This window comes from Macrotis lagotis, chromosome 8 (assembly GCF_037893015.1).
Source record: "Macrotis lagotis isolate mMagLag1 chromosome 8, bilby.v1.9.chrom.fasta, whole genome shotgun sequence".
NCBI lineage: Eukaryota > Metazoa > Chordata > Mammalia > Peramelemorphia > Peramelidae > Macrotis > Macrotis lagotis.
Window position 1 is genome coordinate 111778126 of NC_133665.1, and position 26709 is coordinate 111804834.

Below are 26709 nucleotides of genomic sequence, written 5' to 3' on the forward strand. Positions count from 1 at the left end.
CCGGAAGCGACGCTCTTGTACTTCCGGCCTGAACCGTTGCTGGGGCGTCCCGGCCGTTTCTGAGAGGAGTGAGGGGTCCCGATGGGCAAGTGCAGGAGTCATATTACCGATAACTCACACTCCTTCACATGTACGAAACGCTTTAATTTACAGTAACCCCGGGAGGTAGGTCACAATAATTTTTTTTTGGATTTTTGCAAGGCAAATGGGGTTAAGTGGCTTGCCCAAGGCCACACAGCTAGGTAATTATTAAGGTACTCCTGAGTCCAGGGCCGGTGCTTTATGCACGACACCACCTAGCCGCCCCACAATAATTTTTAAAAGGAAATGATAGTGGAGATTTCTTCATCTCCATTTTGCAGGTATGGAAACTGAGGCTCAGGGAACTTAAAATGACTTTGTCAGCCTGAGCTAGACAGACCTCATCACCCTCTTCGAGAAAGAGAAATCCGGACCTCAGAATACCCCTCTGGTTTGTCATCGTATTTTGTGGCCCATTCTCTCTTTTTTAAATTAAAGATTTTATTTATTTTGAGTTTTATAATTTTCCCCCCATTCTCTTCCCCCCCCCGAAGGCAATCTGCCAGTCTTTACATTGTTTCCATGGTATTCATTGATCCAAATTGAGTGTGATGAGACAGATATCATATCCTTAAGGAAGAAACAAAGTAAAAGAGATAACAAGATCAGACAATAAGACACCAGTTTTTTTTTTTTTTCTAAATTAAAGGAAATAGGGGCGGCTAGGTGGCGCAGTGGATAAAGCACCAGCCCTGGAGTCAGGAGTACCTGGCTTCAAATCCAGTCTCAGACACTTAATAACTACCTAGCTGTGTGGCCTTGGGCAAGCCACTTAACCCCATTGCCTTGCAAAATAAACAAACAAATAAATAAATAAAAGGAAATAGTCCATAGACTTTGTTCAAACTCCACAGTTTTTAATCTGGATACAGATGATATTCTTCGTTGCAGACAGCCACAAATTTCCCCTGATGGTTGCACTGATGGAATGAGTGAGTCCATCAAGGTTGATCATCACCCCCATGTTGCTGTTAGGATGTACAGTGTTTTTCTGGTTCTGCTCATCTCCCTCAGCATCAGTTCATGCAGATCCCTCCAGGCTTCCCTGAATTCCTATCCCTCCTGGTTTCTAATAGAGAATAATAGTGTCTCATGACATACATATACCACAGTTTGCTAAGCCATTCCCCAAATGAAGGACATTTACTTGATTTCCAGTTCTTTGAGGCCCATTCTCTTAAGCAGACTTTCTTATGTCTGTAAACAGCATAGACTACCCTGGTTTTAAGTTAGAAACTTGGAAACTCACCTCCCTCCCTCAGGAAGTTAAGCCTTATAAAAATGTTGCCAGATTCTGGCTTTAATAATAATGCTAATTATAATTAATAATAAACTTTTAAAGGTCTCTTATTGCCAGGGTCAGGTTCTGTCTGCTGATATAAGGAGTGGTGAGAGAAAGACTCAGCTGCAGTAGTTAGAACCTGGCTGCTTTTTTTAAAAAAAAAGTTCATTCCTTACAATAATTTATTAATAATTTCCTCTTTTTAAAGTGCAAATACCTTGGGTTAAGCCTGTCAGTGAAACTAAAAGTTTTCCCTTAGTGGAAGGGAGGGAATAGGAGTTTTAACTTGGTTTGAGAGGGAAGTCATCCAGTTGCAGATTAACAATATATAATAAATACAATATATTTAAATATGTAAATATAATAATATATAAATATATATTATATAAACATATATAATACAAATTTAATATGTTTAAATATAAGTACCCCATTATATGCCAAATGCTGGAAATAGGAAGAAAGGCAAGACCCTTTTCTCTAAAAATTCACAATCTGATAGGGAATGAGATAAATACAGGAATAAATTAAGAGCTAATCTCAGCAATAATGCACTAGCAGAACAATGTTAGTTCAAATTTATGTAACATTTTTGTGAGAGAATCGAATACTGATTTTGCAATAAGGGAACAAGGTTGTAGAAGTGACTGAACTGACTCAAGGATACACAGCTTGTAAATGTCAGTGCTAACTTCTTGAACCCATGTTTCTGGAATCTAGTTCCTCAATCCTCATTTATTCTAAATTCCTCTGACATTATTCTACAGTAAGAAGAAGCTGTGCTGAATTTGTAAATAAATAGCTAATGATGGGTATTTTGAAAAGTGCTGGATGTAGATTCAGAGAACTTGTAATAGTAGCTCTTGTCTGTTATTGACTTGGAGCAAATCACTTCACCTATTTAGGTTATTTTATTTTTCTGTAAAATGAGGGGGTTGGGCACAGTGACCTCCTGTATCTTTTAGTTATTGTGTATGTGTATGTGTATGTATATATATATATATATATATATATATATATATATATTTTAACTTTAGTTGAGAGGGAGCAGTCAGGGAGTGAGTTGATATAATTTTGGAATGCAGGTTTTGAAAGCAGATAGGAATGTTAAGCTACTGACTCTAAATAGAATCTGCTCCAGATGTGAGGGCCAAAGTTAGAAATGGACATTCAGAGGTGGATAGGTGGTGCAGTAGATAGAGCACTGGCCTTGAAATCAGGAGCACCTGAGTTCAAATCCAGCCTCAGACACTTAATAATTACCTAGCTGTGTGGCCTTGGGCAAGTCACTTAACCCCATTGCCTTGCAAAAACCTAAAAAAATGGATATTCAATGAGATTGAAGCTACTAAGAATCATCCTCAAAAGGATAAAACCATCCTTCTGTAGAATTCTTTTCTGAAGTAACAACTGTGAACATAGAATTAAAAGATTTCAGTTTTAGTACTGAAGGCATGTTGGAAATCAAGTATTCTTAACCTTTTTTGTGTCTTGAACTTCTTTGGCATTCTGGTGATACCTATGATCACCATTTAGAATTTTTAGAATAACTTTCTTAAATAAATGAAATAGAAAATTTTATTTTTTTTAAAAAAGTCCTCAGTTTAAGAATCCCTGATTTAAATCAACGTATTTTTAACATATTAGGAAAATGAAGTCTGGCTAGGAGAAGCCTTTACCTGAAGTTAACAGTACAATTACACTTATCAGTTACAAAGTTATCAATTACATAATTGGGTCAGAGTGGGGTCTTGAATCCAAATTTAAATCAAGTGCTTTTGCTATGGCTACTAAGGTATAAGAAATGTAGTTTATAAAGCTATAATCCTGGAAATTATTCACAAAAGTTAATGATTATTGAAGAATTTTGAAAAAGAGCTAGAGTATAATAAACATAGCAGTAAATGTAGGAGTGAGGTCTTATCCTGAGTCACTGGAGCATGAGGGGAGTTGAAGTGTGTTTTGCCAGAAGAAATAGTATCTATCCATTGGGAGGTGGAGATAGATCTCCAGCAGAGTGTGGTGTTTCCACCTTACCTACTGTATGCCAGGTCCCATGCCCAAACTGTTTACAAAATATGACTTCATGTGATCTTCACAACAAGCTTCTAATGCTGCTATTATCTCCATTTTAGAGTTGAAACTGAGGCAGAGAGGTTAAAGGACTTGTTTCTAGTGCGCGGCAGAGGCTAGATATGAGCTTTTGTCTTTCTGCTTCCAGGCCTGGCACTCTTAAGTGTAGTACACAGCAAATTCTTAGTACTTATTTAGTTTTTGTATTGAAAAGGAATTTATATACTGATGTACACAGCAGCCTATGTAGGACCTTCTCCCAGGGGTTTCCAAGTGGCAATATATAGGCTTATATAAATTCTGTATTCTGGGCTGAGAGGTAGCATTTATTAAGCTCTTACTCTAGGCTAGGTCCTGTGCTAAGCACTGTGAACACAAAGGACAACTCTCCCTACTTTCAAGGAGCTCAAAGTCAAATGGGAAAGACAACTTGCAAACAACTATACAAATACAAATACAGAAAACAGGACTTTAGCCAAGACTAGTATTATTCCACGACTAGGAAAGAAAGCCAAACAAATTTCATATTTGATCAAATTGGAAGCAAAAGGGAGATACTGGAGTCAATTGAATGGGGAAGTGGGAGGGGGTGACCTGATTAGACTTGGTGTTTTAGGAAAATCAGACATCTGAATGAAGAATGAACTCTAATGGAGAGAGATACAGGGAGAACAAACAGCAGCCTTGATGGATTTGTAATAGGGAAGGGTAGATGAAGATTGTCATAGACTGATGGTAGTCCCTGAAGTTCTTTAATTTTGTAAGAGGGTTCTCTTTGGGGTGGCTAGGTGGTACAATGGATAGAGCATGGTCCTGGAGTCAGGAATACCTGAGTTCAAATCCAGCCTCAGACACTTAATAATTACCTAGCTGCGTGGCCTTGGGCAAGCCACTTAACTCCATTGCCTTGCAAAATAAAAAAAGAGGGTTCTCTTCACTGAAGCAGATTTCAACCTTTCAATAATACTTGCAGGTTGGATCCCCAGTAGGGAAGCTGTTAAGGGTTCTAGGGCATAGCTGTTTGGGCAGTTCTTCCAACATTAGAAAGAGCTCCTTATAAATCTCCTTAGCAATCATCCATTAGATGTAGTTCTTAAGCAAAAATAATTATAAGAATCTATCAAGTAGTAACGATAAAGTATTTCTTCTCCAAACCATAAGTACTATCTCCCTTAAATAGACTCAGAGGCTATGAGGGGAAGCGTGGGCACAAACTAAAAATACAATCACATGTGTAAAGAGTGTACCCAAGGCAATCCAACTACAAATTGTAAGGGCTTGTTATTCTTTCTCCAGAGAATATTCTCTTCTCTTGCTGTAATGGCTAAGTTGCTCTGATGCTTAGTTAGTCTGGATTCTTTCAGGGCAAAATCTCAGCTGGATAAATCTACTACTTGGCTCCTCACTAGGCCTCCAGATCACTGAACCTTTGAGGTCTTCAGGCCTGTGGCTTGTGCTGGACAGGGCATCCTCCAGACTCACTCAGTTCACTGTATGATGGGCTGCTGCAATTTTCCTCTACATTCAACCACTGATTTAGCCAGATGGAACTTCAATCTCTTCAGTTGGAATGTTACGTTGTTCTCTTAGCTAGGACAACAGTCCTTAGCTTGGACCTTGTAGAAGCCTTTCCTCCTGGACACTCTCATGAAGTTCAGCACCTTCAGGGAAGAAGTGGAAGAGATCTGACATCCTGTTCAACAATTCTTTGTAGTTCAAAGCCAATTCCCTCAGTCTAGTATGCCACCTTAGTTTATGATGATCAGTCCCAATTCAATGATTCTAGACTCCTGTTGGGGTCTTAGGCAGATGAGTGGCTAGGGGACAAAGAGAAGATGCAACCAGTGCCGTAGAAAGCAGTTCAATGCCTTTACCAACCCCTTCATATGTAATTGGCTGTTGAAGATTCACTCTGTTTAAAGTGTGAAATGTTATTTAAATTTCTTTTCCTCAGTTTACAACTTACTGCTTTTACTGAAATTTATTGTTGTATATGGAAACACTCTAGAGTTTGTCCTTCACTGGTATTGGCTTTGAGAAGTCAGGATCAGCCATGATGAGGTATTAAAGAAAGGCCTTAAAGGCTTCAACTTCCATTTACTCAAATTCTACATTGATTAAGCAAACTTCTGATATTAATTTGGTTTCCTATGTTGACTTTCCCCCCCTGGGAAGAACTCTGACCAGCTAACCTAGAAATTCCAGTCTGTGTGTGTGTAGGAATGAATGTATATATACATATATACAAATATTCAATGAAAGGATATATATCCATGATACATGTCTACATACATCTACATGCTTTAATATATCCCTTAAGTAGATATACACACATATATGTATACAAACACCTAGCCAACATTATAACCACTTTAATTCATGTCCTTCTCATAAATTTTTTCTTGGACTAGTGTAGTTTCCTGGAATGCACTTCCTCACCCTCATCTCTTGCTTATTAGAAATCTTTTTTTTTTCCCCAAGGCATAGTTCAAGTAACACACACACTCAAGTGTATCCCTCCTCTACCCCAGTAACTGTTTTTATTTGTGTATATTCTCTATTTATCTGTGCACTGTTGTATCCTCCACCACATCCTATTAGAATGTAAGCTCCTTTTGTATTGTCAAAGCATGACCTGGTACATGACCCTGGATAAATATGTGATGATGATTGAGTGATTGGATTGCTCTTCTAACCTTCAGCTGCTCTTTACTGCCCTCTGCTGAGTTTTAGCTGCTATGAGGCTTCTTTCCCTGTAATCTTAAGGGCTATCTTTACTTTATGGTAATATACTACCATATCCACCTACACAGAAACTACTGGATGTTTTTAAGGCTGTACTTTAAATTCCTTTTCTCCTGCTCCTCCTCTTCCATTAAGTCTAAACACTTATTTTAGTTATGGTCCAAAATTTGTCTTAATTTCTGTTATATCTTTGGATCAGAATCCTAGGTTCAAATCATCCAATCATCCCCTATACTCAGCTCCCCAAATTACCAAATATCTGAGTAGAACTGGGGTAAAGATATCCAACCCCTTTAATGCCTCTGATAACCTTAACTGAAAGTAAAAGCAGATATGACTTCTGGAGCTGGCAACTCAGAGTTGGCTTAGGAAACACTAAGTAGGAAAGAGCAAAAGATTTTGTTGAATCACTGTAGGTGTCAAAGTTTTCTATTAGAGTAGCCTGAAAGTTTTTTAGTACAGTAGCAGGTGTTGTGCTTTTTCTTCAGAGACTTATGAGCCATCTATCCTCCAGAGATACTTAAGTTTATCAATATCTCTTCTGGTAGCAGGTGCTAGTCATACTTTGTCCTCCTAGGCCAATGTACCAACATCTTAGTAGCTGTCCTCTAGAGACAGTCAAGCAGTGTCCCTTAAATGCAATAATTAGCCTTTGCATCAAATACACTAATAAAGAATAAGTGAATTAAAAAGCATTTCTTTTTTTTTTTTTTGGCAAGGCAAATGGGGTTAAGTGGCTTGCCTAAGGCCACACAGCTAGGTAATTATTAAGTGTCTAAGACCAGATTTGAACCCAGGTACTCCTGACTCCAAGGCTGGTGCTTTATCCACTGCCCCACCTAGCCACCCAGCATTTCTTTTTCTAAGCACTAGGGATGAAATACTTGGGTACTGCCATTCCAAGGGCTCTTCAGTCCCTGTTAATTGTAGTTACTGGTGGTGGTAGATGGGAGGTCAAACCTCTCTCTCTTGAATAAAGGTTAAGACTTGGTTCACTTTGGGTCATGTGACCAATAAGTTGCTGAATTAGACATTTCCTCTGATCTTCACTGCCTTTTAAACATCAGTGAAGTAAGAATAATGCACAAGAGATAAAAAATAGTTGCAGCCTTCTTCAGAGACTAAGGTACCAAGAATCCCAAGGAAGAACAACAGGACTCAGACTTTTATTCTGGGATCACTCAGCAATTCCATTGCTGCCTTTCTAGTTTCTACTAGCAGGCCTCACCTTGAATCAACATTCTATGGTAGTAAACAATAGAACTCAACTCTGCCCTCTTCCCTAGTGAGAAGGGGAAATAAAATCTTTTTTGGTGGTGACAGCATGTATGCTACTCTGAGAACAAAGGAATGGAGGGAACTCTGAAGCAGAATACCAGCTTTTGTAAAAGGTTCCACAGGGCCTCAAGGAAATGGGCCTGGATGCCATTTTTGACCCTTTAGAAGTCTGGGGCAGAGAATAAGGTGAATGAAATGTGAATTCTATAGTATGGAATGCAACCTAGTTCAGCCCTCTGGTAATCTGATATCAAAGGAATTCAGAAAATAAGGAAAATCAAATATAAGGGAAAAGAAAAAATGACTAACTCTGGAGGAAGAAAATTTAGTTAACAACTTTGAGCACAAGCAGATAAACAACAGGAAGGATAATAGCAGAAGGGAAGATGACCTCCAGGATATTTAAATGAGTCCAAACTTTGAATAAATATTTCAAGACAAAGGAAAAACAAAGCTCTGATGAGGTAGAGTTCACTGAATTCACAAGGAAGCATGAAACTGCAGCAAGGTATTTCCAAATGATTCTAAAGGGAAGTAGGAACAGCAGAATTTATGGCAGAAATAGTTGGCAGAATAGAAAAACATGAATCCATGATGGAAAGTATCTAAAGAATAACTAAATGGGAATACAAAAAGACATAAGTGGACAAATAGACAATCTGAAAGAAGACAGGCTGAAAGAAGAAAAGTAATATTAAAGTATCTCTATAAAGAAAATATTGATCTTGAACATAATATGTAGAAACAACTTTAAAATTATAGATTTCCTTTAAATACACAAGTCAAAAAAAATCTAAATACCATAGTGCTATAATAATAATAAAAAAAAATCGCTCAAAACAAAACACAGTACTGACAAAATAATCCACCTCACAGGGGAAGAGGGCAGAGTTGAGTTCTATTGTTTACTACCATAGAATGTTGATTCAAGGTGAGGCCTGCTAGTGTAGACCAAATATCGAAGTAGCCCAAAATTCAGCCCAAGGTGACCTACCCAGTGAGTCCAGTCATCAATGAAAAAAGACACTTGAAACATCCACTCTCCTCAACCCCCCCAAAAAAAAACCCCATGAGCAGAGTTTTTGCTTTGCAAACGCCTCAGACAAAAAGAAACATAAAGGAAACAAATGATAACCACGGAAAGCAAAAAGTAGCAACCAGGGAAACACAAATAATGAAATAAAGGCAAACTTTTACTATAAATAAAAACTTGATATGCTAAATATATAGAGAATTGACCTAAAAAAATACTAAGAACCATTCTCTGATAAGTGGTCAAAGTATAAGAACAGATTGTGGTTTGAAGGAGAAAAATAGCCAGGAGGCTATTGTAATAGTTTAAACTGATAGTAGTGATGGCCTATATCAAGATTATAAGAGGTCTGATGTGAGAAGACTAAAATCAACAGAAATTTGTAACTGATATTTACATGAAAAGTAATGGAGGGATATGAATAAAAGGCAAACTAAATTTCTAAATGAAGGGTACTAGGTGAATGATGATGCCACAAAAAAGAAATAGCCTTTTAATTTTCTTCCAACTCTTCAGTTCTGTGGTTCTAGTGACATGTGATATAGAGCAGAGGTGTTAAACACATTGTCACAGCTGCAGGCTCCCATGTCATTCTTGTTTCTTGATTTTTTTTGCAAGGCAATGGGGGTTAAGTGACTTGCCCAAGGTCACACAGGTAATTATTAAGCGTTTGATGTCGAATTTGAACTCGGGTCTTCCTGACTCCAGAGCCATTGCTCTATTCACTGTGCCACCTAGCTGCCCCCGTCCCATGTCATTCTTAAGCTAAATTAAAATGTAACTGGAAAATATTTACAGTAAAACTTAACTAATGCTAATATGTAGCTTCCTAAGTCAACATCTGCCTGCAGGGATCCTATGGTCCTTGTTGCAATTTGAGTTTGACATCAATGTAGAGGTTACTAGGTGATACAGTAGATAATGCACTGGACCTGGAGTCAAGAAGACCTGCAGTCAAAAAGACCTGCGTTCAAATTTGACCCGATACTTCCTAGTTGTGTGACCCTAGGCAAGTCACTTAATCTTTCTCTGCCTCAGTAAAACAGGAATAATAACACTTATCTCACAGTGTTGTTGTACACAGGACCAGCCTCATAGGAAGTGCTTAAAAATATGCTTGTTTCCCTCCTAGTGGAAAAAAACTAACCCAACAGGAGCTCTGGTTACTAGATCCAGCTCTGACACTAATTCCCTAGGTAAAAGGGAATTTTCACTTCTTGTTTCCTCAGCTGTCAAATCTGCTTGGCCAGATTCCCAGCAATTAAAGAATAAATGTGCTCAAAAGAAGTCCTGTCATAAAGTGACATTAACAAATGTTTATTGACTGGCTGAAATAACATGGAAAAGTGTTTTGAAAAATTACCTATGGAAATACTAGTTCTTATTTTTTTAATTACTCCTTTCTAAGAATATTATTAGAGATCAATTAATAAACACTTATTAAGTACCTACTATATTCTTTTGCTCTTTGTTAATTGCTATTATAAAAAGAGTGAAAAGACAGTCTGCCCTCATGGAGCTTTAAGTTATTGACATACTAGATCAAGTTAAGATGAGGCTGAAATTTGTTTATCTTTATATATTCTCTGTCTTTTATTACTATAATTACTTTTTAATCCAGTAAATTCAGGGCCCTTTAATCATAAAATTATCTGGGAACCATCTGTTCTTCTTAAGATATACTTCTTTTTTTTGTTTGTTTTTGCAAGGCAAATGGGGTTAAGTGGCTTGCCCAAGGCCACACAGCTAGGTAATTATTAAGTGTTTGAGACCAGATTTGAACCTGGGTACTCTTGACTCCAGGGCTGGTGCTTTATCCACAGTGCCACCTAGCCACCCCTAAGATATACTTCTTAATGAATTAGCCTCAGGAATAAGGTATTGGTTCTTCAGTCTTATCAAGTCCCACCACTGATGAGTCAGCAGTTACTTTGTGTTATCAGAAATTCTGGATATATTAGGTGGGCTGGGACACTGAGTCTTGCCTCAGAGGTGTAGTTCAGAAAAATCCACAGTTAAGAGCAGGGGAGATCTGAGAGGCACTGGCTGTCTGGTCCAACTGTTGGAGTATCATGCTGGAAGGAAATATGGCAACCAGATGGTCCCAGAGAAGTGAGTTTGCTTCTGTCTTTTTTGAAGGTAACTTATTATAGTGAGACCTGGATGAACCATTAAAGGGAGGGAGGGAAGGAGAAACCAGATAGTTGGACTAGCATTGCAGTGGAAGGAGCCCAGTAGGGTAAAGGGATAGGGTGAAAGGCTCTAGAGGAGGAGACCATGTGATCTAGAAAATTTCTTAGACTTCAGTTCCCTCATCTGCTAAATAGGAATAATATCTAAAATACTTATCTGACAGGGTTATTGTGATGATCAAAGAGCTGATACTTTGGAGAGCTCTCTGAAAAGTATAAAATGCTTTAAGTTCAAAGTGTGGTTTTTGGAGGTATCCGAGCTCAGTATGCTAGGGTAGGAGAGGCTGTCTAGGAAACAGTATTTCTCTGTTGATGTGGTAAGGAAACATCCCTGAATTGTGCATCAATCAACAAATACTTACTGAGCAATGACTATATTGTGGAAAAAACAGTAAGGGTGCAAGGCATGGAAACTTATTCTAGTTGGAAAGGGAACACTTTATTTGAAAAATTAAAGAACAAAATTTAAGTAAGAGTTCAAGATAACTATAGCTTATATTTCTGTGGTGTTCTTACCTCATGGGTTCTCTGAGAGCAGAGACTTTGGCTCCTCATTCTTTGTCTCCCCCCATTACCACCTCCCCTTCTCAGAAGGTGGAACTCTTGTCTACACAGCACCCAAGCAGATTGAGGAGTGGTAGCCTTTTTACTTACTGTAGCTGTCTCTCCAGGGAGGTTCATGGAATCCAGAGGCTGAGCCTGGATTCTATGTTCCTGGAATCATAGATGATGAAAAATATTCCTTAATTCTCACTTAAATAACTCACATTTTCATGGTACTTTTACAATTTACAAAAGCTTCCTCATAACAATCTGGTGAGATAGGCAGTGCATCCATTTGACAGATGATAAAAGTTGAAACTATAAGAGGTGAAATATCTCCCTCAAGTTCACTTGAGAGTCAGGATTGAAGACCTGACTCCAAGTCCAATGTTCTTGCTATCATACCTTGCCATTTTTTAAATAGGTTTTTGCAAGGCAATAGGGTTAAGTGGCTTGCCCAAGGCCACACAGCTAGGTAATTATTAAGTGTCTGAGACCAGATTTGAATTCAGGTACTCCTGACTCCAGGACTGGTGCTCTATCCACTGTACCACCTAGCTACCCCTATACTTTGCCATTTATATCTCTCCTTATAAGACTGGGAATTTCCCAAGGACTGGGATGCAGACCTCCTCCTTTTGTGGTGTGATCCCACATGCTCTTGTTAGATAGCTTTGTCAGTGGCATCATAGAAAAGGGAGGCAACCATTTGGGAGGTACTTGATAAGAGCTTCCCCACTTATTAGTTTGCTTGCCCTCTTAGACTACTTTCCTATGCTGCTGTTACCTTGCTCAAATGACTTGGGTTGTTGCTTTCTTATTCCTTCTCCTCATATTTTACCCCTAAACTTAACTCCAATAAAACCACAGAACCATAGGACATTAGAGCTGGAAAGGGCCTTAGAAAACATCTATTGGGGGTGGAGTCTTAGGAGCTCTCTGATAAAACTCATCAGCTAAGGACTCTAACTAAACTTTCGAGAGAAAGAACCCACAAAGGGACCCAGTGAGGCAGTTCTCCTACTCAAGGTAACCTGGAAAAGAGCAGAAAGGCTCTGCTCCCGGGATGGGAGAGGCAGCCTGCCAGAGGGGTGGCCCGCCAGAGCCAAAGAACTTCAGCCTCCCGGAGGCAGCCCCGGGGCGCTGGGGAACCTCAGCTCACAGCAGCGGGGGAGTCTCCAGGGCTGCACCCCGAGGAGCACCGGGCACAAAGTGAGGGAATAGTGGGGGACCTCTGCCAGAGTGAACACATGGAGCCCAGCCCTCGGGGCACACAGGGAGCAGCTTGGTCTTTCTGCAGCCCAGAGCCAGAAACAGAACCAGGTGGAGCCTAAGCAGGAGCCTCCAGGGCATGAGCCCATTGAGCTGAGGGAGGGGAGTGAAGAGAGAGAGACTACCAAGCTCTGTCCTCTGCCTCTGGAACAGGACCCTGGGGCTCTGACCACATTCAGATACTGATCGCAGTCTAGGCCCCCCAATAGAACAGCAGGGACCCCTCCACCTCAGCCCCATGGCAGAGGGGGTCGCTTATGGTCATTCACAGACCAGGAGGGAGGACAGAGCCTCACACACTGAGACCTTTGTTGGAGTGTCCCAAAAGCTCAGGAAGCACCCCCAAACTAGGCCCAGGCTGGGAAAATGAGCAAGCAAAGAAACAAAAAGAAGACTATTGAGAAATATTTTGCAAATGAGCCCAAGAAGGATCAAAGTACTCAGTCTGAAGATGAGGAAGCACAAGCTCCTGCATCTAAAGACTCCAAGAAAAACAGAAATTGGGCTCAGGCTATGACAGAGCTCAAAAAAGACTTTGAAAATCAAATGAGGGAGTTGGAAGAAAAACTGGGAAAAGAAAGGAGAGAGATGCAGGAAAAACATGAAAATGAAGTCAGCAGCTTAGTCAAGGAAATCCAAAAAAATGCTGAAGAAAATAGCATGCTAAAAACCAGCTTAGGTCAAATGGATAAAACAGTTCAAAAAGTTATTGAGGAGAAGAATGCTTTAAAAAGCAAACTTGGCCGAATGGAAAAAGAGATAAGAGAACTCTCTGAGGAGAACAAATCCTTCAGACAAAGAATAGAATTCAGGGAAATTGATGAATTTACCAGAAATCAGGAATCAATACTTCAAAACAAAAGAAATGAAAAATTAGAAGAAAATGTGAAATATCTCATTGAAAAAAACAACTGATATGGAAAACAGACTTAGGAAAGATAATTTAAAAATTATTGGAATACCTGAAAGTCATGATCAGGAAAAGAGCCTTGACATCATTTTCAAAGAATTACTACAGGAAAATTGCCCTGATATTCTAGAAGCAGAGGGCAAACTAGAAATGGAGAGAATACACCAATCCCCCAGATAAAGAGATCCCAAAAAACCAACCCCCAGGAATATTATAGCCAACAGAACTCCCAAGTCAAAGAGAAAATGTTACAAGCAGCCAGAAGGACACAGTTCAAATATCATGGAGCTGCAGTCAGGATCACACAGGACTTGGCAGCAACTATATTGGAAGCTCGTAGGGCTTGGAATACAATATACCGGAAGGCAAAAGAGCTTAGAATGCAGCCAAGAATGAACTACCCAGCAAGGCTGAGTGTCCTCTTCCAGGGAAAAAGATGGACTTTTAATGAACCAGGGGAATTTCAAATGTTCCTTTTGCAATGGCCAGAGCTGAACAGAAGGTTTGATCTTCAGATACAGGACTCAGGTGAAGCATGGAGATTGGAGGAGAGGGGGGAAATAGGGACTTAATGAGGATGAACTGCATGCATTCCTGCATAGAAAAATGACACTGATAATACTCATATGAACCTTCTCAGTTAATAGAGCAGGTAGAGAGAGCTTTTATAATTGAAGCACAGGAAAAAGCTGAATTCGAAGATAAAATATGGTATAAAAATGGAGTCAATAGAAAAAAAGGGAAATGGAATGGTAGAAAGAAAAAGGAGAGGTGGAATAGTCCAAGATATTTCACATAAGATTTTTTTTTATTACAATGACATGGAAGGGGGGAGGCAAGGGGGAATGAGGGAACCTTTGCTCTCATCAGAGATGGCTAGGAGAGGAAACAGCATATATATACTCAATGGGGTATAGACATCTGGAGTAAGAAGGAGGGGGGAGCAGGGGGAAGGGGTGGGGATGTGAATACAGGAGGAGAGGATGGACCATGGGGGGAGAGTGGTCAGATATAACACATTTTCTTTCTTACTTCTTGCAAGGGGCTGGGATTGGAAGGCCTGCCCAGGACCATAGGGCCAAGTGGATTCTGGGCCTAAGGGGTGGTATGGGGGCTCAGGGCTTCTTGGCCCCAGGACCAGGGATCTGTCTGCTGAGCCAGTCAACGACCCTACAGCAGAGTCAGTGAAAGGAGAGAGAAAATAGAGTACATGGTAGTGGAGAAATAAGAAAGGAGGGAGTTGCGATCAGCAATGGCAATGGTGGAAAAATATGGAAGTAACTTGTGATGGACTTATCATAAAGAATGAGATCCACCCATGAAAGAGTTGATGGTGTTGGAACAAAGACTGAAGCACATTTTTTGTTATTATTATTTGGGGGAGGGTGCAGGGCAAGTGGGGCTGGATGGCCTGTCTGGGGCCACAGAGCAGGGTGATCTATGGGTGTCTGGGGACGGATTTGGACCCCCATGCTCCTGGCTCGAGGGCCAATGCTCTGTCTGCCACCCAGCCACCCCTACTATTATTACTATTTTATTTTATTCTGGGTCTTTTTTTTTCTTTTTTTCGGTTTTTGCAGGGCAGTGGGGATTGGGTGGCTTGCATGTCACACGGCTGAGTGATTGTTGGGTTTAGAGGCTGGATATGGGCTCGGGTGCTCGTGGCTCCAGGGGTGGTGCTTCGTCCATTGCGCCACCTGGCCATACCTACAATTAGTACTATTATTTTTTTTAATTTTAACTTTTTTCTCTCCCCTTTACTTTTTTTGCCCAAGCAAGTCTATCTATATTCATGGGGGAGGAGGGGTATTTTGTTTACTTGTAAACAAGAATATTTATTAATGTAAAAAAAATTTGTACAAAATGAGAATAAAAAAAAAAGAAAACATCTATGGAGATATGTATAGCTGTGAGGAACAAAGCCCAAAACAGGGAAATGATTTGTCCAAAGATACAGCTAGTTAACAGTAAACCTGGAACTAGAATTCAGATTATTTGACTCCTAGCACAGTGTTTTTTCCTCTGTGCTGCCTTCCCGATCATATTAAATTCACTAATTCAAAGAACAAGGATAATAAAGAGCTAAGTAACACTCTAAGAATTACTAACAAAAATAATATAAGAAACCAGGGCTTTATTGACAAATGAGTAGCTCAGGCACGAAGTGGTATTAACAGCTTCTTGGAAGACTAGTCTTCGGAAATACCAAACAGATAGGTTTGGATTAGGGTTCATTGGTTGGGGGGGTGGGATCAAGGTAGGCAGAACTGCCTGAAGGGCTTAGAGGAAGGAATGAAGACCTGTTAGAGAGACAACTAATATAAAGTAGAAGTGAACAGTTTTTATGTATTGTAAAACAACCTGAAGGGGAGATTTAGGATAGAGGACTTTGGATGTCAGACCAAAACTTTTGGATCTTAATTTATAAGCCAGTGATTTCCAACCTTTTTTGAATAAACACTTTTTAATTTCTAAAATTTTGAACATGTTAAAAGCTGTATGAACTGATGCAAAATGAAATAAGAAGAGCTGGGAGATTGTTGTACCCCAAAACAGCAAGGTTGTAATGATGATCAACCATGAAAAACTTGGTTCCTCTGATCAGTACAGTGATCTGAGACCAAAGGACCCACCCCCAGAGAGACCTGATGAAATCTGATGCATATTGAAGTATAACTTTCCCTCTTTCCTTATTTTTTATTTTTGCTTTTTTGTGACATGGCTCAAATGGACATATATTTTGTATGACTTCACAGGTATAATAGATATATTGTTTTCCTTCTCAATGGGTGAGGAAGGAGGGGAGGGAATTTGGTATTCAATATCTAAAAATAAAAGTGTTTAAAATAAATTAACAAAACTTTTAAAAAATTTGCAGCATCTATATGATAGTCATTGTTTTATCTTAAAATAATGAAAATGGCCAGCATTTATATAATGCCTTGTGTGCCAGACACTGTGCTATGCACTTAACTATCCTTATTTATATGATCTTCACAACAATCCTAGGAGTTGGGTGCTTTTATTCTCATTTTACAGCTAAGGAAGCTGAGATATAAAGAGATTAAATGACTTGCCTAGAGTAAAGTACCTTAGGCAAGATTCAAACTCAAATCTTCCTGACTTCAAATTATACTATAAATTATACTATAAATGGTATCACTTGACTGCATATATTGATTGAGAAAATTCATGTTAAATATTAATAATACTTTTGAATAAATATCTTATTACCACAGCTTCATATCTAGAATTGGAAAAACAGTCACACCTATATCTATGAGAGTTATTTAATCTGTAGAAGACATGTGTGCTTCTTAATAAATCCTTACTGCAAACTTTTGCTAAAATTATTGCATGTGAATCCCATGTAGTAATTTTACTAATGTCTAGGGTTCCTTAGCCAACAGTTTAAAAACTACCATAAGGGAGATGTTGGAATATTTTTCAATGATAGTAAAAACTTTTTTAAAAATTTGCCTTAAATGGCAAAGGGGTTAAATGACTTGCCCAAGGTCACACAGTGACAGTCTGAGGCCAGATTTGAACTCAGGTCCTCCTGATTCCAGGGTCAGTGCTTCAAGTAAAAACTTTTTATGAAATTATTGGGTAGGATGAATTGGTGTTTTGTGTGTGTGTGTAGACAGGGAATGTTTTTTCAGTCTCCTCATCCATGAAATACTAATTACTATTATTGTACCAGTTAGGAAGCTGTAACAATAGTCCAAATTCATAATCATCTTTTAAAGGAACTTTCCCCCTTGTCCTCCAAGGGAAAAATTATCATTATCTTCACCATCATGATGAATTATTATCATATTTGATGTTCAGACAAATTTTTGAAAACTAGGTGCTCTTAATATCCTCATTTCATAGATGGGAAACTGAGGCACAGAGGTTAGGTGATTCACCCAGTCGCACAAATAGCAAACATCTGAGGTAGATTTGAACTTAGGTCTTCCTAACTCCAGCATTCTATCCAATGTTAAATTGAACATTAAGAGTACTTTTGAAGAAGTTAGATCACTGCACCAGTTAAATTGCACACTAGATAGAGTTCTGTATCTAGATTTCCAATTCCTACTCAAATCTCCACATATCTGATTTTTGAGTTTCCTTCTTGCTGACAAATCTTACAGAGTGTTTGATGAATAAAGAATTTGAATTTCATGAAATGAATGTTAGATGTATGTCTATGCTAATCCCTTTATCCCCAATTAATATAGATCAATTAGCTCTGCATTGATTATAATTCATGTGTGCCACTCCATATTTTTTTTAGTTTTCCCTCTAGATCATTCCTCTTTTTTCCTAAAACCCTAGAGCAGGAGTGAGGAACCTCCAGGCTGGTAGTATTGGTCTGGTGTTACCTAGGCAACCTTAGGTAGGACTTGAAATTCAATAAATCTAGGAGCTTTTTAGGGGTGAATTGATTAAATATTTATGAAATTAATGGTTTTAGTTCAGATTTAGTTTCAGATTTAGTTCAGATTTGCACCTACAGTAAGACACTCCAAAAGGTGGAAAACAAGAAGTAGTTTACAACAAAGCTAAGGTCAAAGGAACTTGCAACAACAATAACTAATGATTCCTAATAGGATTATAAGTATAACAAATGCAGTTAAGATAATGAAAGAGATAGGAAACATTATCAGTGAAAATCAAAGAGATAAAAAGTTTCTTCAAAGATAATCAAATTACCAATCAGACAATTAAACAAGGTGATGAGGGAAGCTTCAACTTAGTGAAAGCCAAACTTCAGGCTGGGGAAACCATGGATTTTCAACAGCCAGTCTTTCACAAGTCCCAATCAGGAGTCCCAGACAAAACGTCCTTTCCATGGGTGAGATTCCAAGGGGTTTGAGCAAGGCTTGTGTATCCTTTCCAAATAAGAGGACTTCTTTTTAATGTTAAAGAAATGTTCAGACTCCTATATAACTAAGTTGTACTATTAATAACTGTTGATTGAGAAATTATGAAGACAATCTACTATGAATGCAGCATAATTTTAAATGAATTTCTGTTCTATTATTTACTTCAACATTTATATACTAAAATTATCAATACATTAGTCAGTTATTATTAAATATTTTAATATTATTCATTTAACATTTAATATTAAAATATAAACCATCCATAATTTCAATTAAGTTTTTTATTATTAATATACAAAAATAAAAATATTTAATATTATTCAATTATATTTAGGAGAAATCAATTTAGGAGACATTCCTCATATACATTTCCTTATTATACTGTCATGCTGACCATTTTGTTCAAACTTAATAAGGATCAAAATGATAATGCTTGGTTTATACATGGTTTAGGGACCTCTTGCAATTACTCTATAGCACATGTATTTCTATGAGTTTTTAGTTCTAACATGAGGAACCATTAAATTAGATGAACTCCAAAGAACTTCCAACTTTAACTCTTGGATCTAAGAATTAGTTATCCCAAAATACAGTAGACTGAATTAGAAGAACCTGTCACATAGGAAATGGTTGATAAAATTCTTGTTGAATAAAAGGTTAGAAGTTCCCTGTTCATGGAGATGTTTAAATGGAGTTGCTTGATGACCTCTTGTTCGGGATATTTTGGAAGTGATTCCTCCTTCAAGGAAAAGTTGGATTAGGTGACTTCTAAGATGTGATTTTATGAAACAAGGGCAAATTAAGTTGATACAAATTAAGTGTGACTTTGACTCCTGGGATTTGTCCTGAATTAGCATTTTTAAAGTAATAGAATGAATTTAGTGGATTTCCCCCTGATTATTCTTGACTTTCTTCTCTATATCAGGAGGACAACATTCTGGCAGATGGTCCTTGTTCTTGCTTTTGGTGTTGCTGACGCTGTTTGGGATTGCTGAAGCTCTTACCCTGATTGAAAAGCCTAGAGGTGAGTTGGTGATGGGATCTCTTAGAAGAAGAAGGATTAGAAGTGACCAGAGGGCAAGCTTTTATATTTTTCAGGGTGACTTGAATGAATATCTGAACTCTGGGAGTAAAAAAGGCAATAGACTTTGGATGGTTCTCCCCAATAACCTGTCCTCCTCCCCTCCCAGGACATATTTAATTTGCTTAGGGGAGGGAGAATGAGTATGCCTCCAGATCCTGGATAGTTAGGATTCTGGGCTTCAGAGGCCTAGCTCTGACCTTGGTTATCATCTTCCTTCCCAGATATTTCTTCTGTACTCGTGAAAGAGACAAAAGTGATCTCAAGAATGGGGGAAAATGTCACTCTTTATTGTAGGGCAAACTTCCAGTTATCATCTCTCAATGTCTTTTGGTACCACATCAACCAGCATGGCCTGCCCACCATGATAGGTAATTACTCTTTTCAATATGGGCCGAAAGAGGAAGATATTACGGAATTCCTGAAAAGTTCCCTCCTCTCCATCAGTCCAGGAGAGGTGAAGCTAAAACTGAAGAACGTGAAGCCACAAGACAGTGGGATGTACAAATGTGTCCTGAAGGATAATCAGCATTCAGTTGAAAGATATGTGATTCTCCAGGTAATAGGTAAATTAGCTGTGACTTCCTTCTCTATCCTGAGTCTCCCTCAGTGTATAAACCATAGCAAAACCTTTCTCAAAACCTTCAAAAGCTCTCCACCACTCTAATTACTTTGACATTTAAAGTCCTCTCTTATTTGATCCTAACTCTTTAGAATTCTAGCCTCATCTCCAGTTTCCTCATCTTCCTGAACCCTTCCACTTTGAGTTTTGCTTATTTCCTAATGAAAATGTCATGGATTCCTGCTGTCATACTTTTGCTTCTCTTTTTCAGTATTTCTCTCTCCTCCTGTCCACAGACCCAACTCTAATCTTTCTTCTCCCCCTTAAGAGATATTTTAACCATCAGTTCTCATGATCCTTTCTGAACTTTTATACTATTTGATATGTAATACCTAGTGATATCTTGTATGAAGTTGTTCTCAAACATTAATTTATCTTATTTTTTAATTAATATTTCCTTTGTGTATTGTATTTCTCCTCTGAAAGTTCAGCATCTTTGGCAGTTCCTATCTCAATGGAGGGCAAATAGCAGACACTTAATAAATATTTGTTGATTGATACTGCTCTGTCAAGAATAGACATGACCTTTGCTGTTAGGGACCTTAGATTCAAGTCCCTAAGATCCATTCTAGATCTGTGTTGTACACTGTGATTACTAATGCTCCCAGAAAAATGAAGAGACCAGTTTTTGCTCTCTCTCCTTTATCTTCTAGAAATAAGAATAATATGTAAAAAGATCAGTTTGAGGAGTTTCACCTCATCATCTAGAGGAAACAGACAGATAGCATTACCAATGGGCATATTCAATTCATTTTAACAAATATTTTTGATAGAACCCAAAGTAAGTGTTGAAGAGAGATTTTAGGAGTACAACTTTTCCAACTTCTACATGGCCAAGAATATCCTTGATCACATCCCAAACAAGTGGTCATTCAGACTTTGTTAGAAGATTTTCAGTAGAAAAGTACCAGCTTATTCCACCTTTAGACAGCTGCAATTGTTATGAAGTTTCTCCTGATATTGATTCTAAAAGTGATTTTCAACAATTTCCAGTTTTTTGTTCCTCATTCTGTTATTTGGGGTCAAATGGCATAAGTTTAATCTTCCATGTGACAACTTTTGATAAACTTGAAGACTGCTATCATGTCCTTGCCTAAGTCTTCTCTTATCCAGGCCAGATATTTTGAGTTTAAGAGCCTCTCCTTTGGGTAGTTTCCTCTTATTTTCTCACACTATTCTAGATATTTTCTTCTCAACATATTTACTAAAATCTGCCCTGTTCTGAAAATACCAAGACATTATATAGGTCCTATTTTCAAGAAGCCTGTAATCCAATGAGAGAAATAGACAAGTATAGATTTCATTTATACATTATTATACAATAGCAGTCTATTAAATATGATTAATTTCTGCAATCAGAAAAAATGCATTACACAGCTGCATTTATTTATTTAGCCTCCTAACTCCAAGATTAGTTATTCATTAAACAAGGTTTTTCTGTTTTAATCAGGCTTTCTAAAATAAAAACATATACTAATTTCACAAGTATTTTTTGAGTTTTCTCAAATCATTTCATATTAGGAAATTACTCATTTAGCAAATTCAGTTGCTAACATAAATCCCTTGCTTAAACAGTTAGCCTTACCAATAAAAAAAATAGAAACAGACTTGAGTCCAGTGTTGCTGTGAGGAAAGTGAAGGGACAATGTGAATTACTATTATTTTTGTAAAGTTGATTGCCATATTCTATTTTTGCAAGAAAGGAGATATTCCCCTCTCATTGTTGCATTTTGATCTGAAAGTCAAAGGAAGAGGGAAAATGAATGATAAGGGAAGAATCTCTAAGGGTCTGTCAGTGATCAGGAGGCAACCCCAATCTATGTCCTGGAGATCACTGAGGAATTATCAGCCTGCCACAATCTTCAAATCCCTGCCTGAAATTCACATTGCAATTTCCTCTAGATGATGGAGTGAAACTCCTCAAACTGATCTTTTTTAAATATTATTCTTATTCCTAGAATATAAGGGAAAGATCAAAAGCTAGTCTCTTCATTTTTCTGGGAGTATTAGTAATCACAGTGTACATCATAGATCTCGAATGGATCTTAGAAACCATCTTATAGTCAAACTCTCTCAATTTTACAGAAGAGAAAACTGATTTTGGCAGGTTAAATCATCTGCCCAAGATGATACAGGTAGTAAAGTGTCACTTTTCAGAGTATTTTTCATACCCAAGATTCAAAAATCCTATGTAAATAGATTAGGTGTTAGTCACATTGATAGATGAAGAAGTAAACAAAACCCAAGAGAGAGGTCAAGGTCATAATGCTTTAGGCTGATGGCACATTGCCTTGCTTGTTTGTAGCAATGCCAGGACTAGACTGCAGGTCTTCTGATGACTCAGGGCCTTATTCAACTGCCCCTGCTGCTTTACTGTGCTTCTGCTTCAGAGATTGTGATGCTGAACAAAACAGTGGTAGTGACTGTACGTTTTCCTTCTGCAGACCCAAAAGGAACCTTGAAAAAGAATGAGGACTTGGTGATTTATTCATTGATAGGATTCATCTCTGCAGGCCTGGTGGTGTGGATGATTTCCCTCGTGGTTTTATGCAAGAGGGGAGACCTGTGGTGCCCCAGGGAACTGGGTCCAGGAAATATGACATGAATATTTTTGTAAATATTGATCATTTTCCTATTTTGGGGATAGAGACTTAATCATGGTATTGCTAAGTCAAAGAATATGCACAATTTTATAGCCCTTTGGGACATAGTTCCAAATTTCTCTCCAGAATGTTTGAATCAGTTCACAATTCCATCAACAGTTATCCCAATTTTTCTACATCCTCTCCAATATTTGTCATTTTCCTTTTCTGTCATGTGATAGGTATGAGTTGGTACCTCAGAGGTGTTTTGATTTGCATTCTTCTTTTTTAAATATAATATTTTATTTTTTCTAATTACAGGTAATGACAAATTTTAGCATTCATTTAAAATTTGGGGGTTCCTTATTTTCTCTCTTCTTCCCTTATCTTAAATAGGTTTCATATATATATATATATATATATATATATTATATATATGAATATATTTTATACCTATGTTTTTATATGCTATCATGTGTAATATATTTCCATATTAGCCATGTTTCAAAAGAAGAAATAGACCATAAGAAAAAAAGTGATAAAAAAATAAAGTGAAAGAGTATGCTTCTATCTGCCTTCAGACTCCATTAGTTTTTTCTCTGGATGTGAATGGCATTTTACTCAGGAGTTCTTGGGTATTGTCTTGAATCATTATATTGTTGGAAATAGCTAAAGTCATTCGCAGTTGATCATAATTGCAATATTGCTGTTACTGTGCACATTGTTCTGATTCTGTTCACTGTTCATTCAACATCAGTTCATGTAAATCTTTCTAGGTTTTTCTGAAAGCATCATGTTCATTATTTCTCATTATTAAATGGTATTCCATCACAATCATGACCCACAACTTGTCAGCCATTCCCCAATTTTGAGGAATTCTCCCAATTTTCAATTATTTGTCATCACAAAAAAAATCTCTTTGGGATATAGAACCAGTAGTAGCATTGCTGGATGAGTCAAAAGTTTTGTACAGCTTTATAGTCCCTTGACTGTAGTTCTAAATTGCTCTCCAGAATGGTCAAACTTGTTCACAGCTCCACCAACAGTGCATTTGTGTCTCAATTTTCTCACATTCAATCCAATATTTGTCATTTTCCTTTTCTGTCATATTAGCCAATCTGATAGGTATAGGTATGAGGTGGTACCTCAATGGGTATTTTAATTTGCATTTCTTTAATCAATAGCATTTTTCATGTGACTATTGGTAGTTTTCATTTCTTCTTCTGAGAACTGCCTGTTCATATCCTTTGATCATTTTAACTATGATTTCATTGTTGTAACATTATAAGAATGACTTATTCTTCTAAATTTGATTCAACACTCTAATAAGGCTTATCTGAAAAACTTTTCTTCAGTTTTCTGCTTTTCTTATTATCTTGACAGCATTAGTTTTGTTTGTGCAAATTTTTAAAAATGTAATACAATTGGACAGCTAGATGGTGCAGTGGGTAGAGCACTGACCCTAGAGTTAGGAGGGCCTAAATTCAATCTGACCTCAAATACTTGATAATTACCTAATTCCACTTTGGGCAAGTCTCTTAACCCCAAAGCCTTGCAAAAATAAAAACAAAAATGTAAAACAATCAGAATTACCCATTTTATATCCCATAATGTTAGAAAACTAACTTTTATTTGGTTATAAATTCTTCCCTTATTCATAGATTTGATAAGTTAAATATTTCATGTTACTAAGGAGATTATTTGTATGGTAAACTCCATGCAATAAAAAGACTTTGACCCCTTTTGAAAGGAATTTTAGATCTGAGGAAAGAAATAAGGAAGATATGTTTTTTTTGTACACTTTAAAAATCATACCACAACAAACAGCTCTAAAGTGACCTCAGAATCCTGAAGTTTAAAAAGATCTTAAAGGTTATCAGGCCCTGATATATTAATTCCCTTAAAAACAGTTGGTTCATACAATTTTGAATATATTCTGTGGTGGGGGAATCTCACTACTTCAAAAGGTTGAATTTGGATAGCACTGTTGGGTACAAAGTTCTTTCTTACACTAAAGCCAAAATCTAGTTCCCTATAACTTCCAGCAATGGATCCTACTTTGACCATCTGGAATTACAAACTGTAGGCCTAATTCTAATTGCACATGACAGATCTCCAAATAGTTGAAGACAGATTTTTTAACTCCCTCAAAACTTTTCTTCTCCAAGCTAAATTTTTATCTCTCCAGATAATTCTCATATAACAATTTCCCGGCCATTCATTATCCTGGTCACCTTCTAGTTTGTCATTAGCTCTTTTAAAATATGGTTCCACACCCAACAAAACAAAACAAAATAACACTGCCCATCAATGGTCATAATATCCATTTGTCTGAACAGGTCAGATTACAAAGGACTTTCATTTTCTTAGATCTGGATACTATACTTACTATACTGTCAAGGTCTAAATTTCTCATTAGCTATTTTTGGTAGCCATGTTTGCCTAATGAAGATTAAGATTAATTCTGTATCATTTTCTTATTGATCTTATTTACAAGTAATTGATTTTATCCTATAACTACTTTTGTCTTTTAATTGCTTAAGTCATGGTTCTTTGTCGCTATACTTAGTTCAGAATTCAGTTGATTTGTAATGTATTAAATTTATTTATTGTTTTTGCAAGGCAATGGGTTTAAGTGGCTTGCCCAAGGTCACGCAGCTAAGTAATTATGAGACTGGATTTGAACTCAGGTCGTCCTGACTCCAGGACCAGTGCTCTATCCACTGCACCACCTAATTGCCTCATAATGCATTAATTTTAGAAATCTTGTTCTTTTGCTAATCACTGACTGTCCTTGCATCAAGGAATTTAGCTGACCTCGGGGGATGTGTATGAACACAAAAGGAGTTGGGCCTACTATCTTTAAACCAATAAACTATCCTTTAAAGATGTCTGCTTTGTTGCCCCAAAGTTTGAAGGAGATCTCATACCTGCACTCAAATATTGAGCACTTTTTAATCTCAGTAGGGAAGAAGAGGGGTTATTTCTAACCACCATCATCAAACTTCCAAATGATCTTGTTGCTGTTCTTTGTACCCAATCATATTGTTCTTAATCCTGTGATGTCCCCAAAACCTTTTATAAAAGGAAACTCTCCTTTGCTTGGGATCTTTGGCATAAAGGGAAGCAAGCTATTGACTATTGATAGGCAGCATGCCTCTGCTAATAAATGTTATCTTGCATGAAGATTTGCTGAAAAACTTATGGAGATTTTTAAAAACTCATGTAAGTATAGATGGGAATTTACGCTTTTGTTATGTTTTTGCTGCACTTTGTGAATTAGGCAACTTTCAGAGAAGGTCCTGACCTTCATTGGTGGAAGGAGTTTTCTCATCTGAGAGTTCCTTATATATAAATCCTATATAAAATCATAGGTCCAGTACCTGTCTCCAATCCCTGCTCAAATTGAACTTTATTTATTTTTTATTTTTTTCATCACAGCTAGGTAATTATTAAGTGTCTGAGGCCGCATTTGAACTCAGGTCCTCCTGACTTCAGGGCTGGTGCTCTGTCCACTGCACCTCCTAGCACCCCTCAAATTGAACTTTAGATTGGATAAAATTACTGTTCCTTCCCTCTCCCTTCCCCCTCATACAAACTGCTATTAAAACCATACCTTTCAACTCCTTCCACCCTTTCCATTCCCGTCTACACTTAAGTTTTTGAAAATCTTTTTTTTTTGTTTTTTAAAGACGTCACCCTGAAACCAAACCAAACTATTACTATATTAGGGACGCTTTTTGGTCTTTATATAATCAATCATTTCTCTACCTTCTCCAGACTGAATCCTCTAAATAACTAAGCAAAAATATGAACTCTATAGGAACCTTGTCTGATAATGCATAAATTGTCACTTATACAGAAGATTTTATAAACAATTAGGAATTTAAGAAACTAGTGTTACTGAAAAGTAACCCTAATAAATGTTATCTCTAAACAAACTCCTCCATTCCTCAAAAATCTTTAAAAAAATTTTTGTTAATCTAGATTCTTCAGAGTGACAATACCAAGCACAAGTGTTTAGCACACAGTAGGTACTTCATGTTTATGGGATTGAATTAGCTTAATAGATAAATTTTAGGACAGAGAGAGAGAGAGAGAGAGAGAGAGAGAGAGAAAGAGATACACCTCCTAAGTGACT

At 37.5% G+C, this 26709-nt stretch overlaps 1 protein-coding gene across 4 annotated transcripts; it reads left to right on the forward strand.

The window, feature by feature from the left end:
- Positions 1–6: 6 nt before the first annotated feature.
- Positions 7–26709, forward strand: LOC141496094 (uncharacterized). 4 transcript variants are annotated; one of them, XR_012470931.1, is made up of 4 exons: positions 7–165; positions 19209–19307; positions 19589–19930; positions 22431–26708. XR_012470931.1 is itself a non-coding variant. In XM_074198227.1 (4 exons), exons 1-4 carry the CDS (start codon positions 10565–10567, stop codon positions 22446–22448), a joined length of 519 nt encoding a protein of 172 aa, XP_074054328.1. In that variant the 5' UTR covers positions 10456–10564; the 3' UTR covers positions 22449–26709. The 4 variants fall into 4 exon arrangements, 3 of the variants coding, with proteins under 3 accessions (XP_074054328.1, XP_074054326.1, XP_074054327.1); XM_074198227.1 differs by lacking the exon at positions 7–165 and adding an exon at positions 10456–10631 and having other exon boundaries at positions 19589–19923; positions 22431–26709; XM_074198225.1 differs by lacking the exon at positions 7–165 and adding an exon at positions 10457–10631 and having other exon boundaries at positions 22431–26707.

Bases quoted from the DNA above. Each gene is read 5' to 3' on its own strand.
- LOC141496094 (XM_074198225.1), top strand. From the start codon at position 10,565: ATGCTGGAAGGAAATATGGCAACCAGATGGTCCCAGAGAAGTGAGTTT. The intron at 10,632-19,208 runs GTAACTTATTAT...TCTCTATATCAG, and splicing joins TGCTTCTGTCTTTTTTGAAG to GAGGACAACATTCTGGCAGA. The intron at 19,308-19,588 runs GTGAGTTGGTGA...CTTCCTTCCCAG, and splicing joins CCTGATTGAAAAGCCTAGAG to ATATTTCTTCTGTACTCGTG.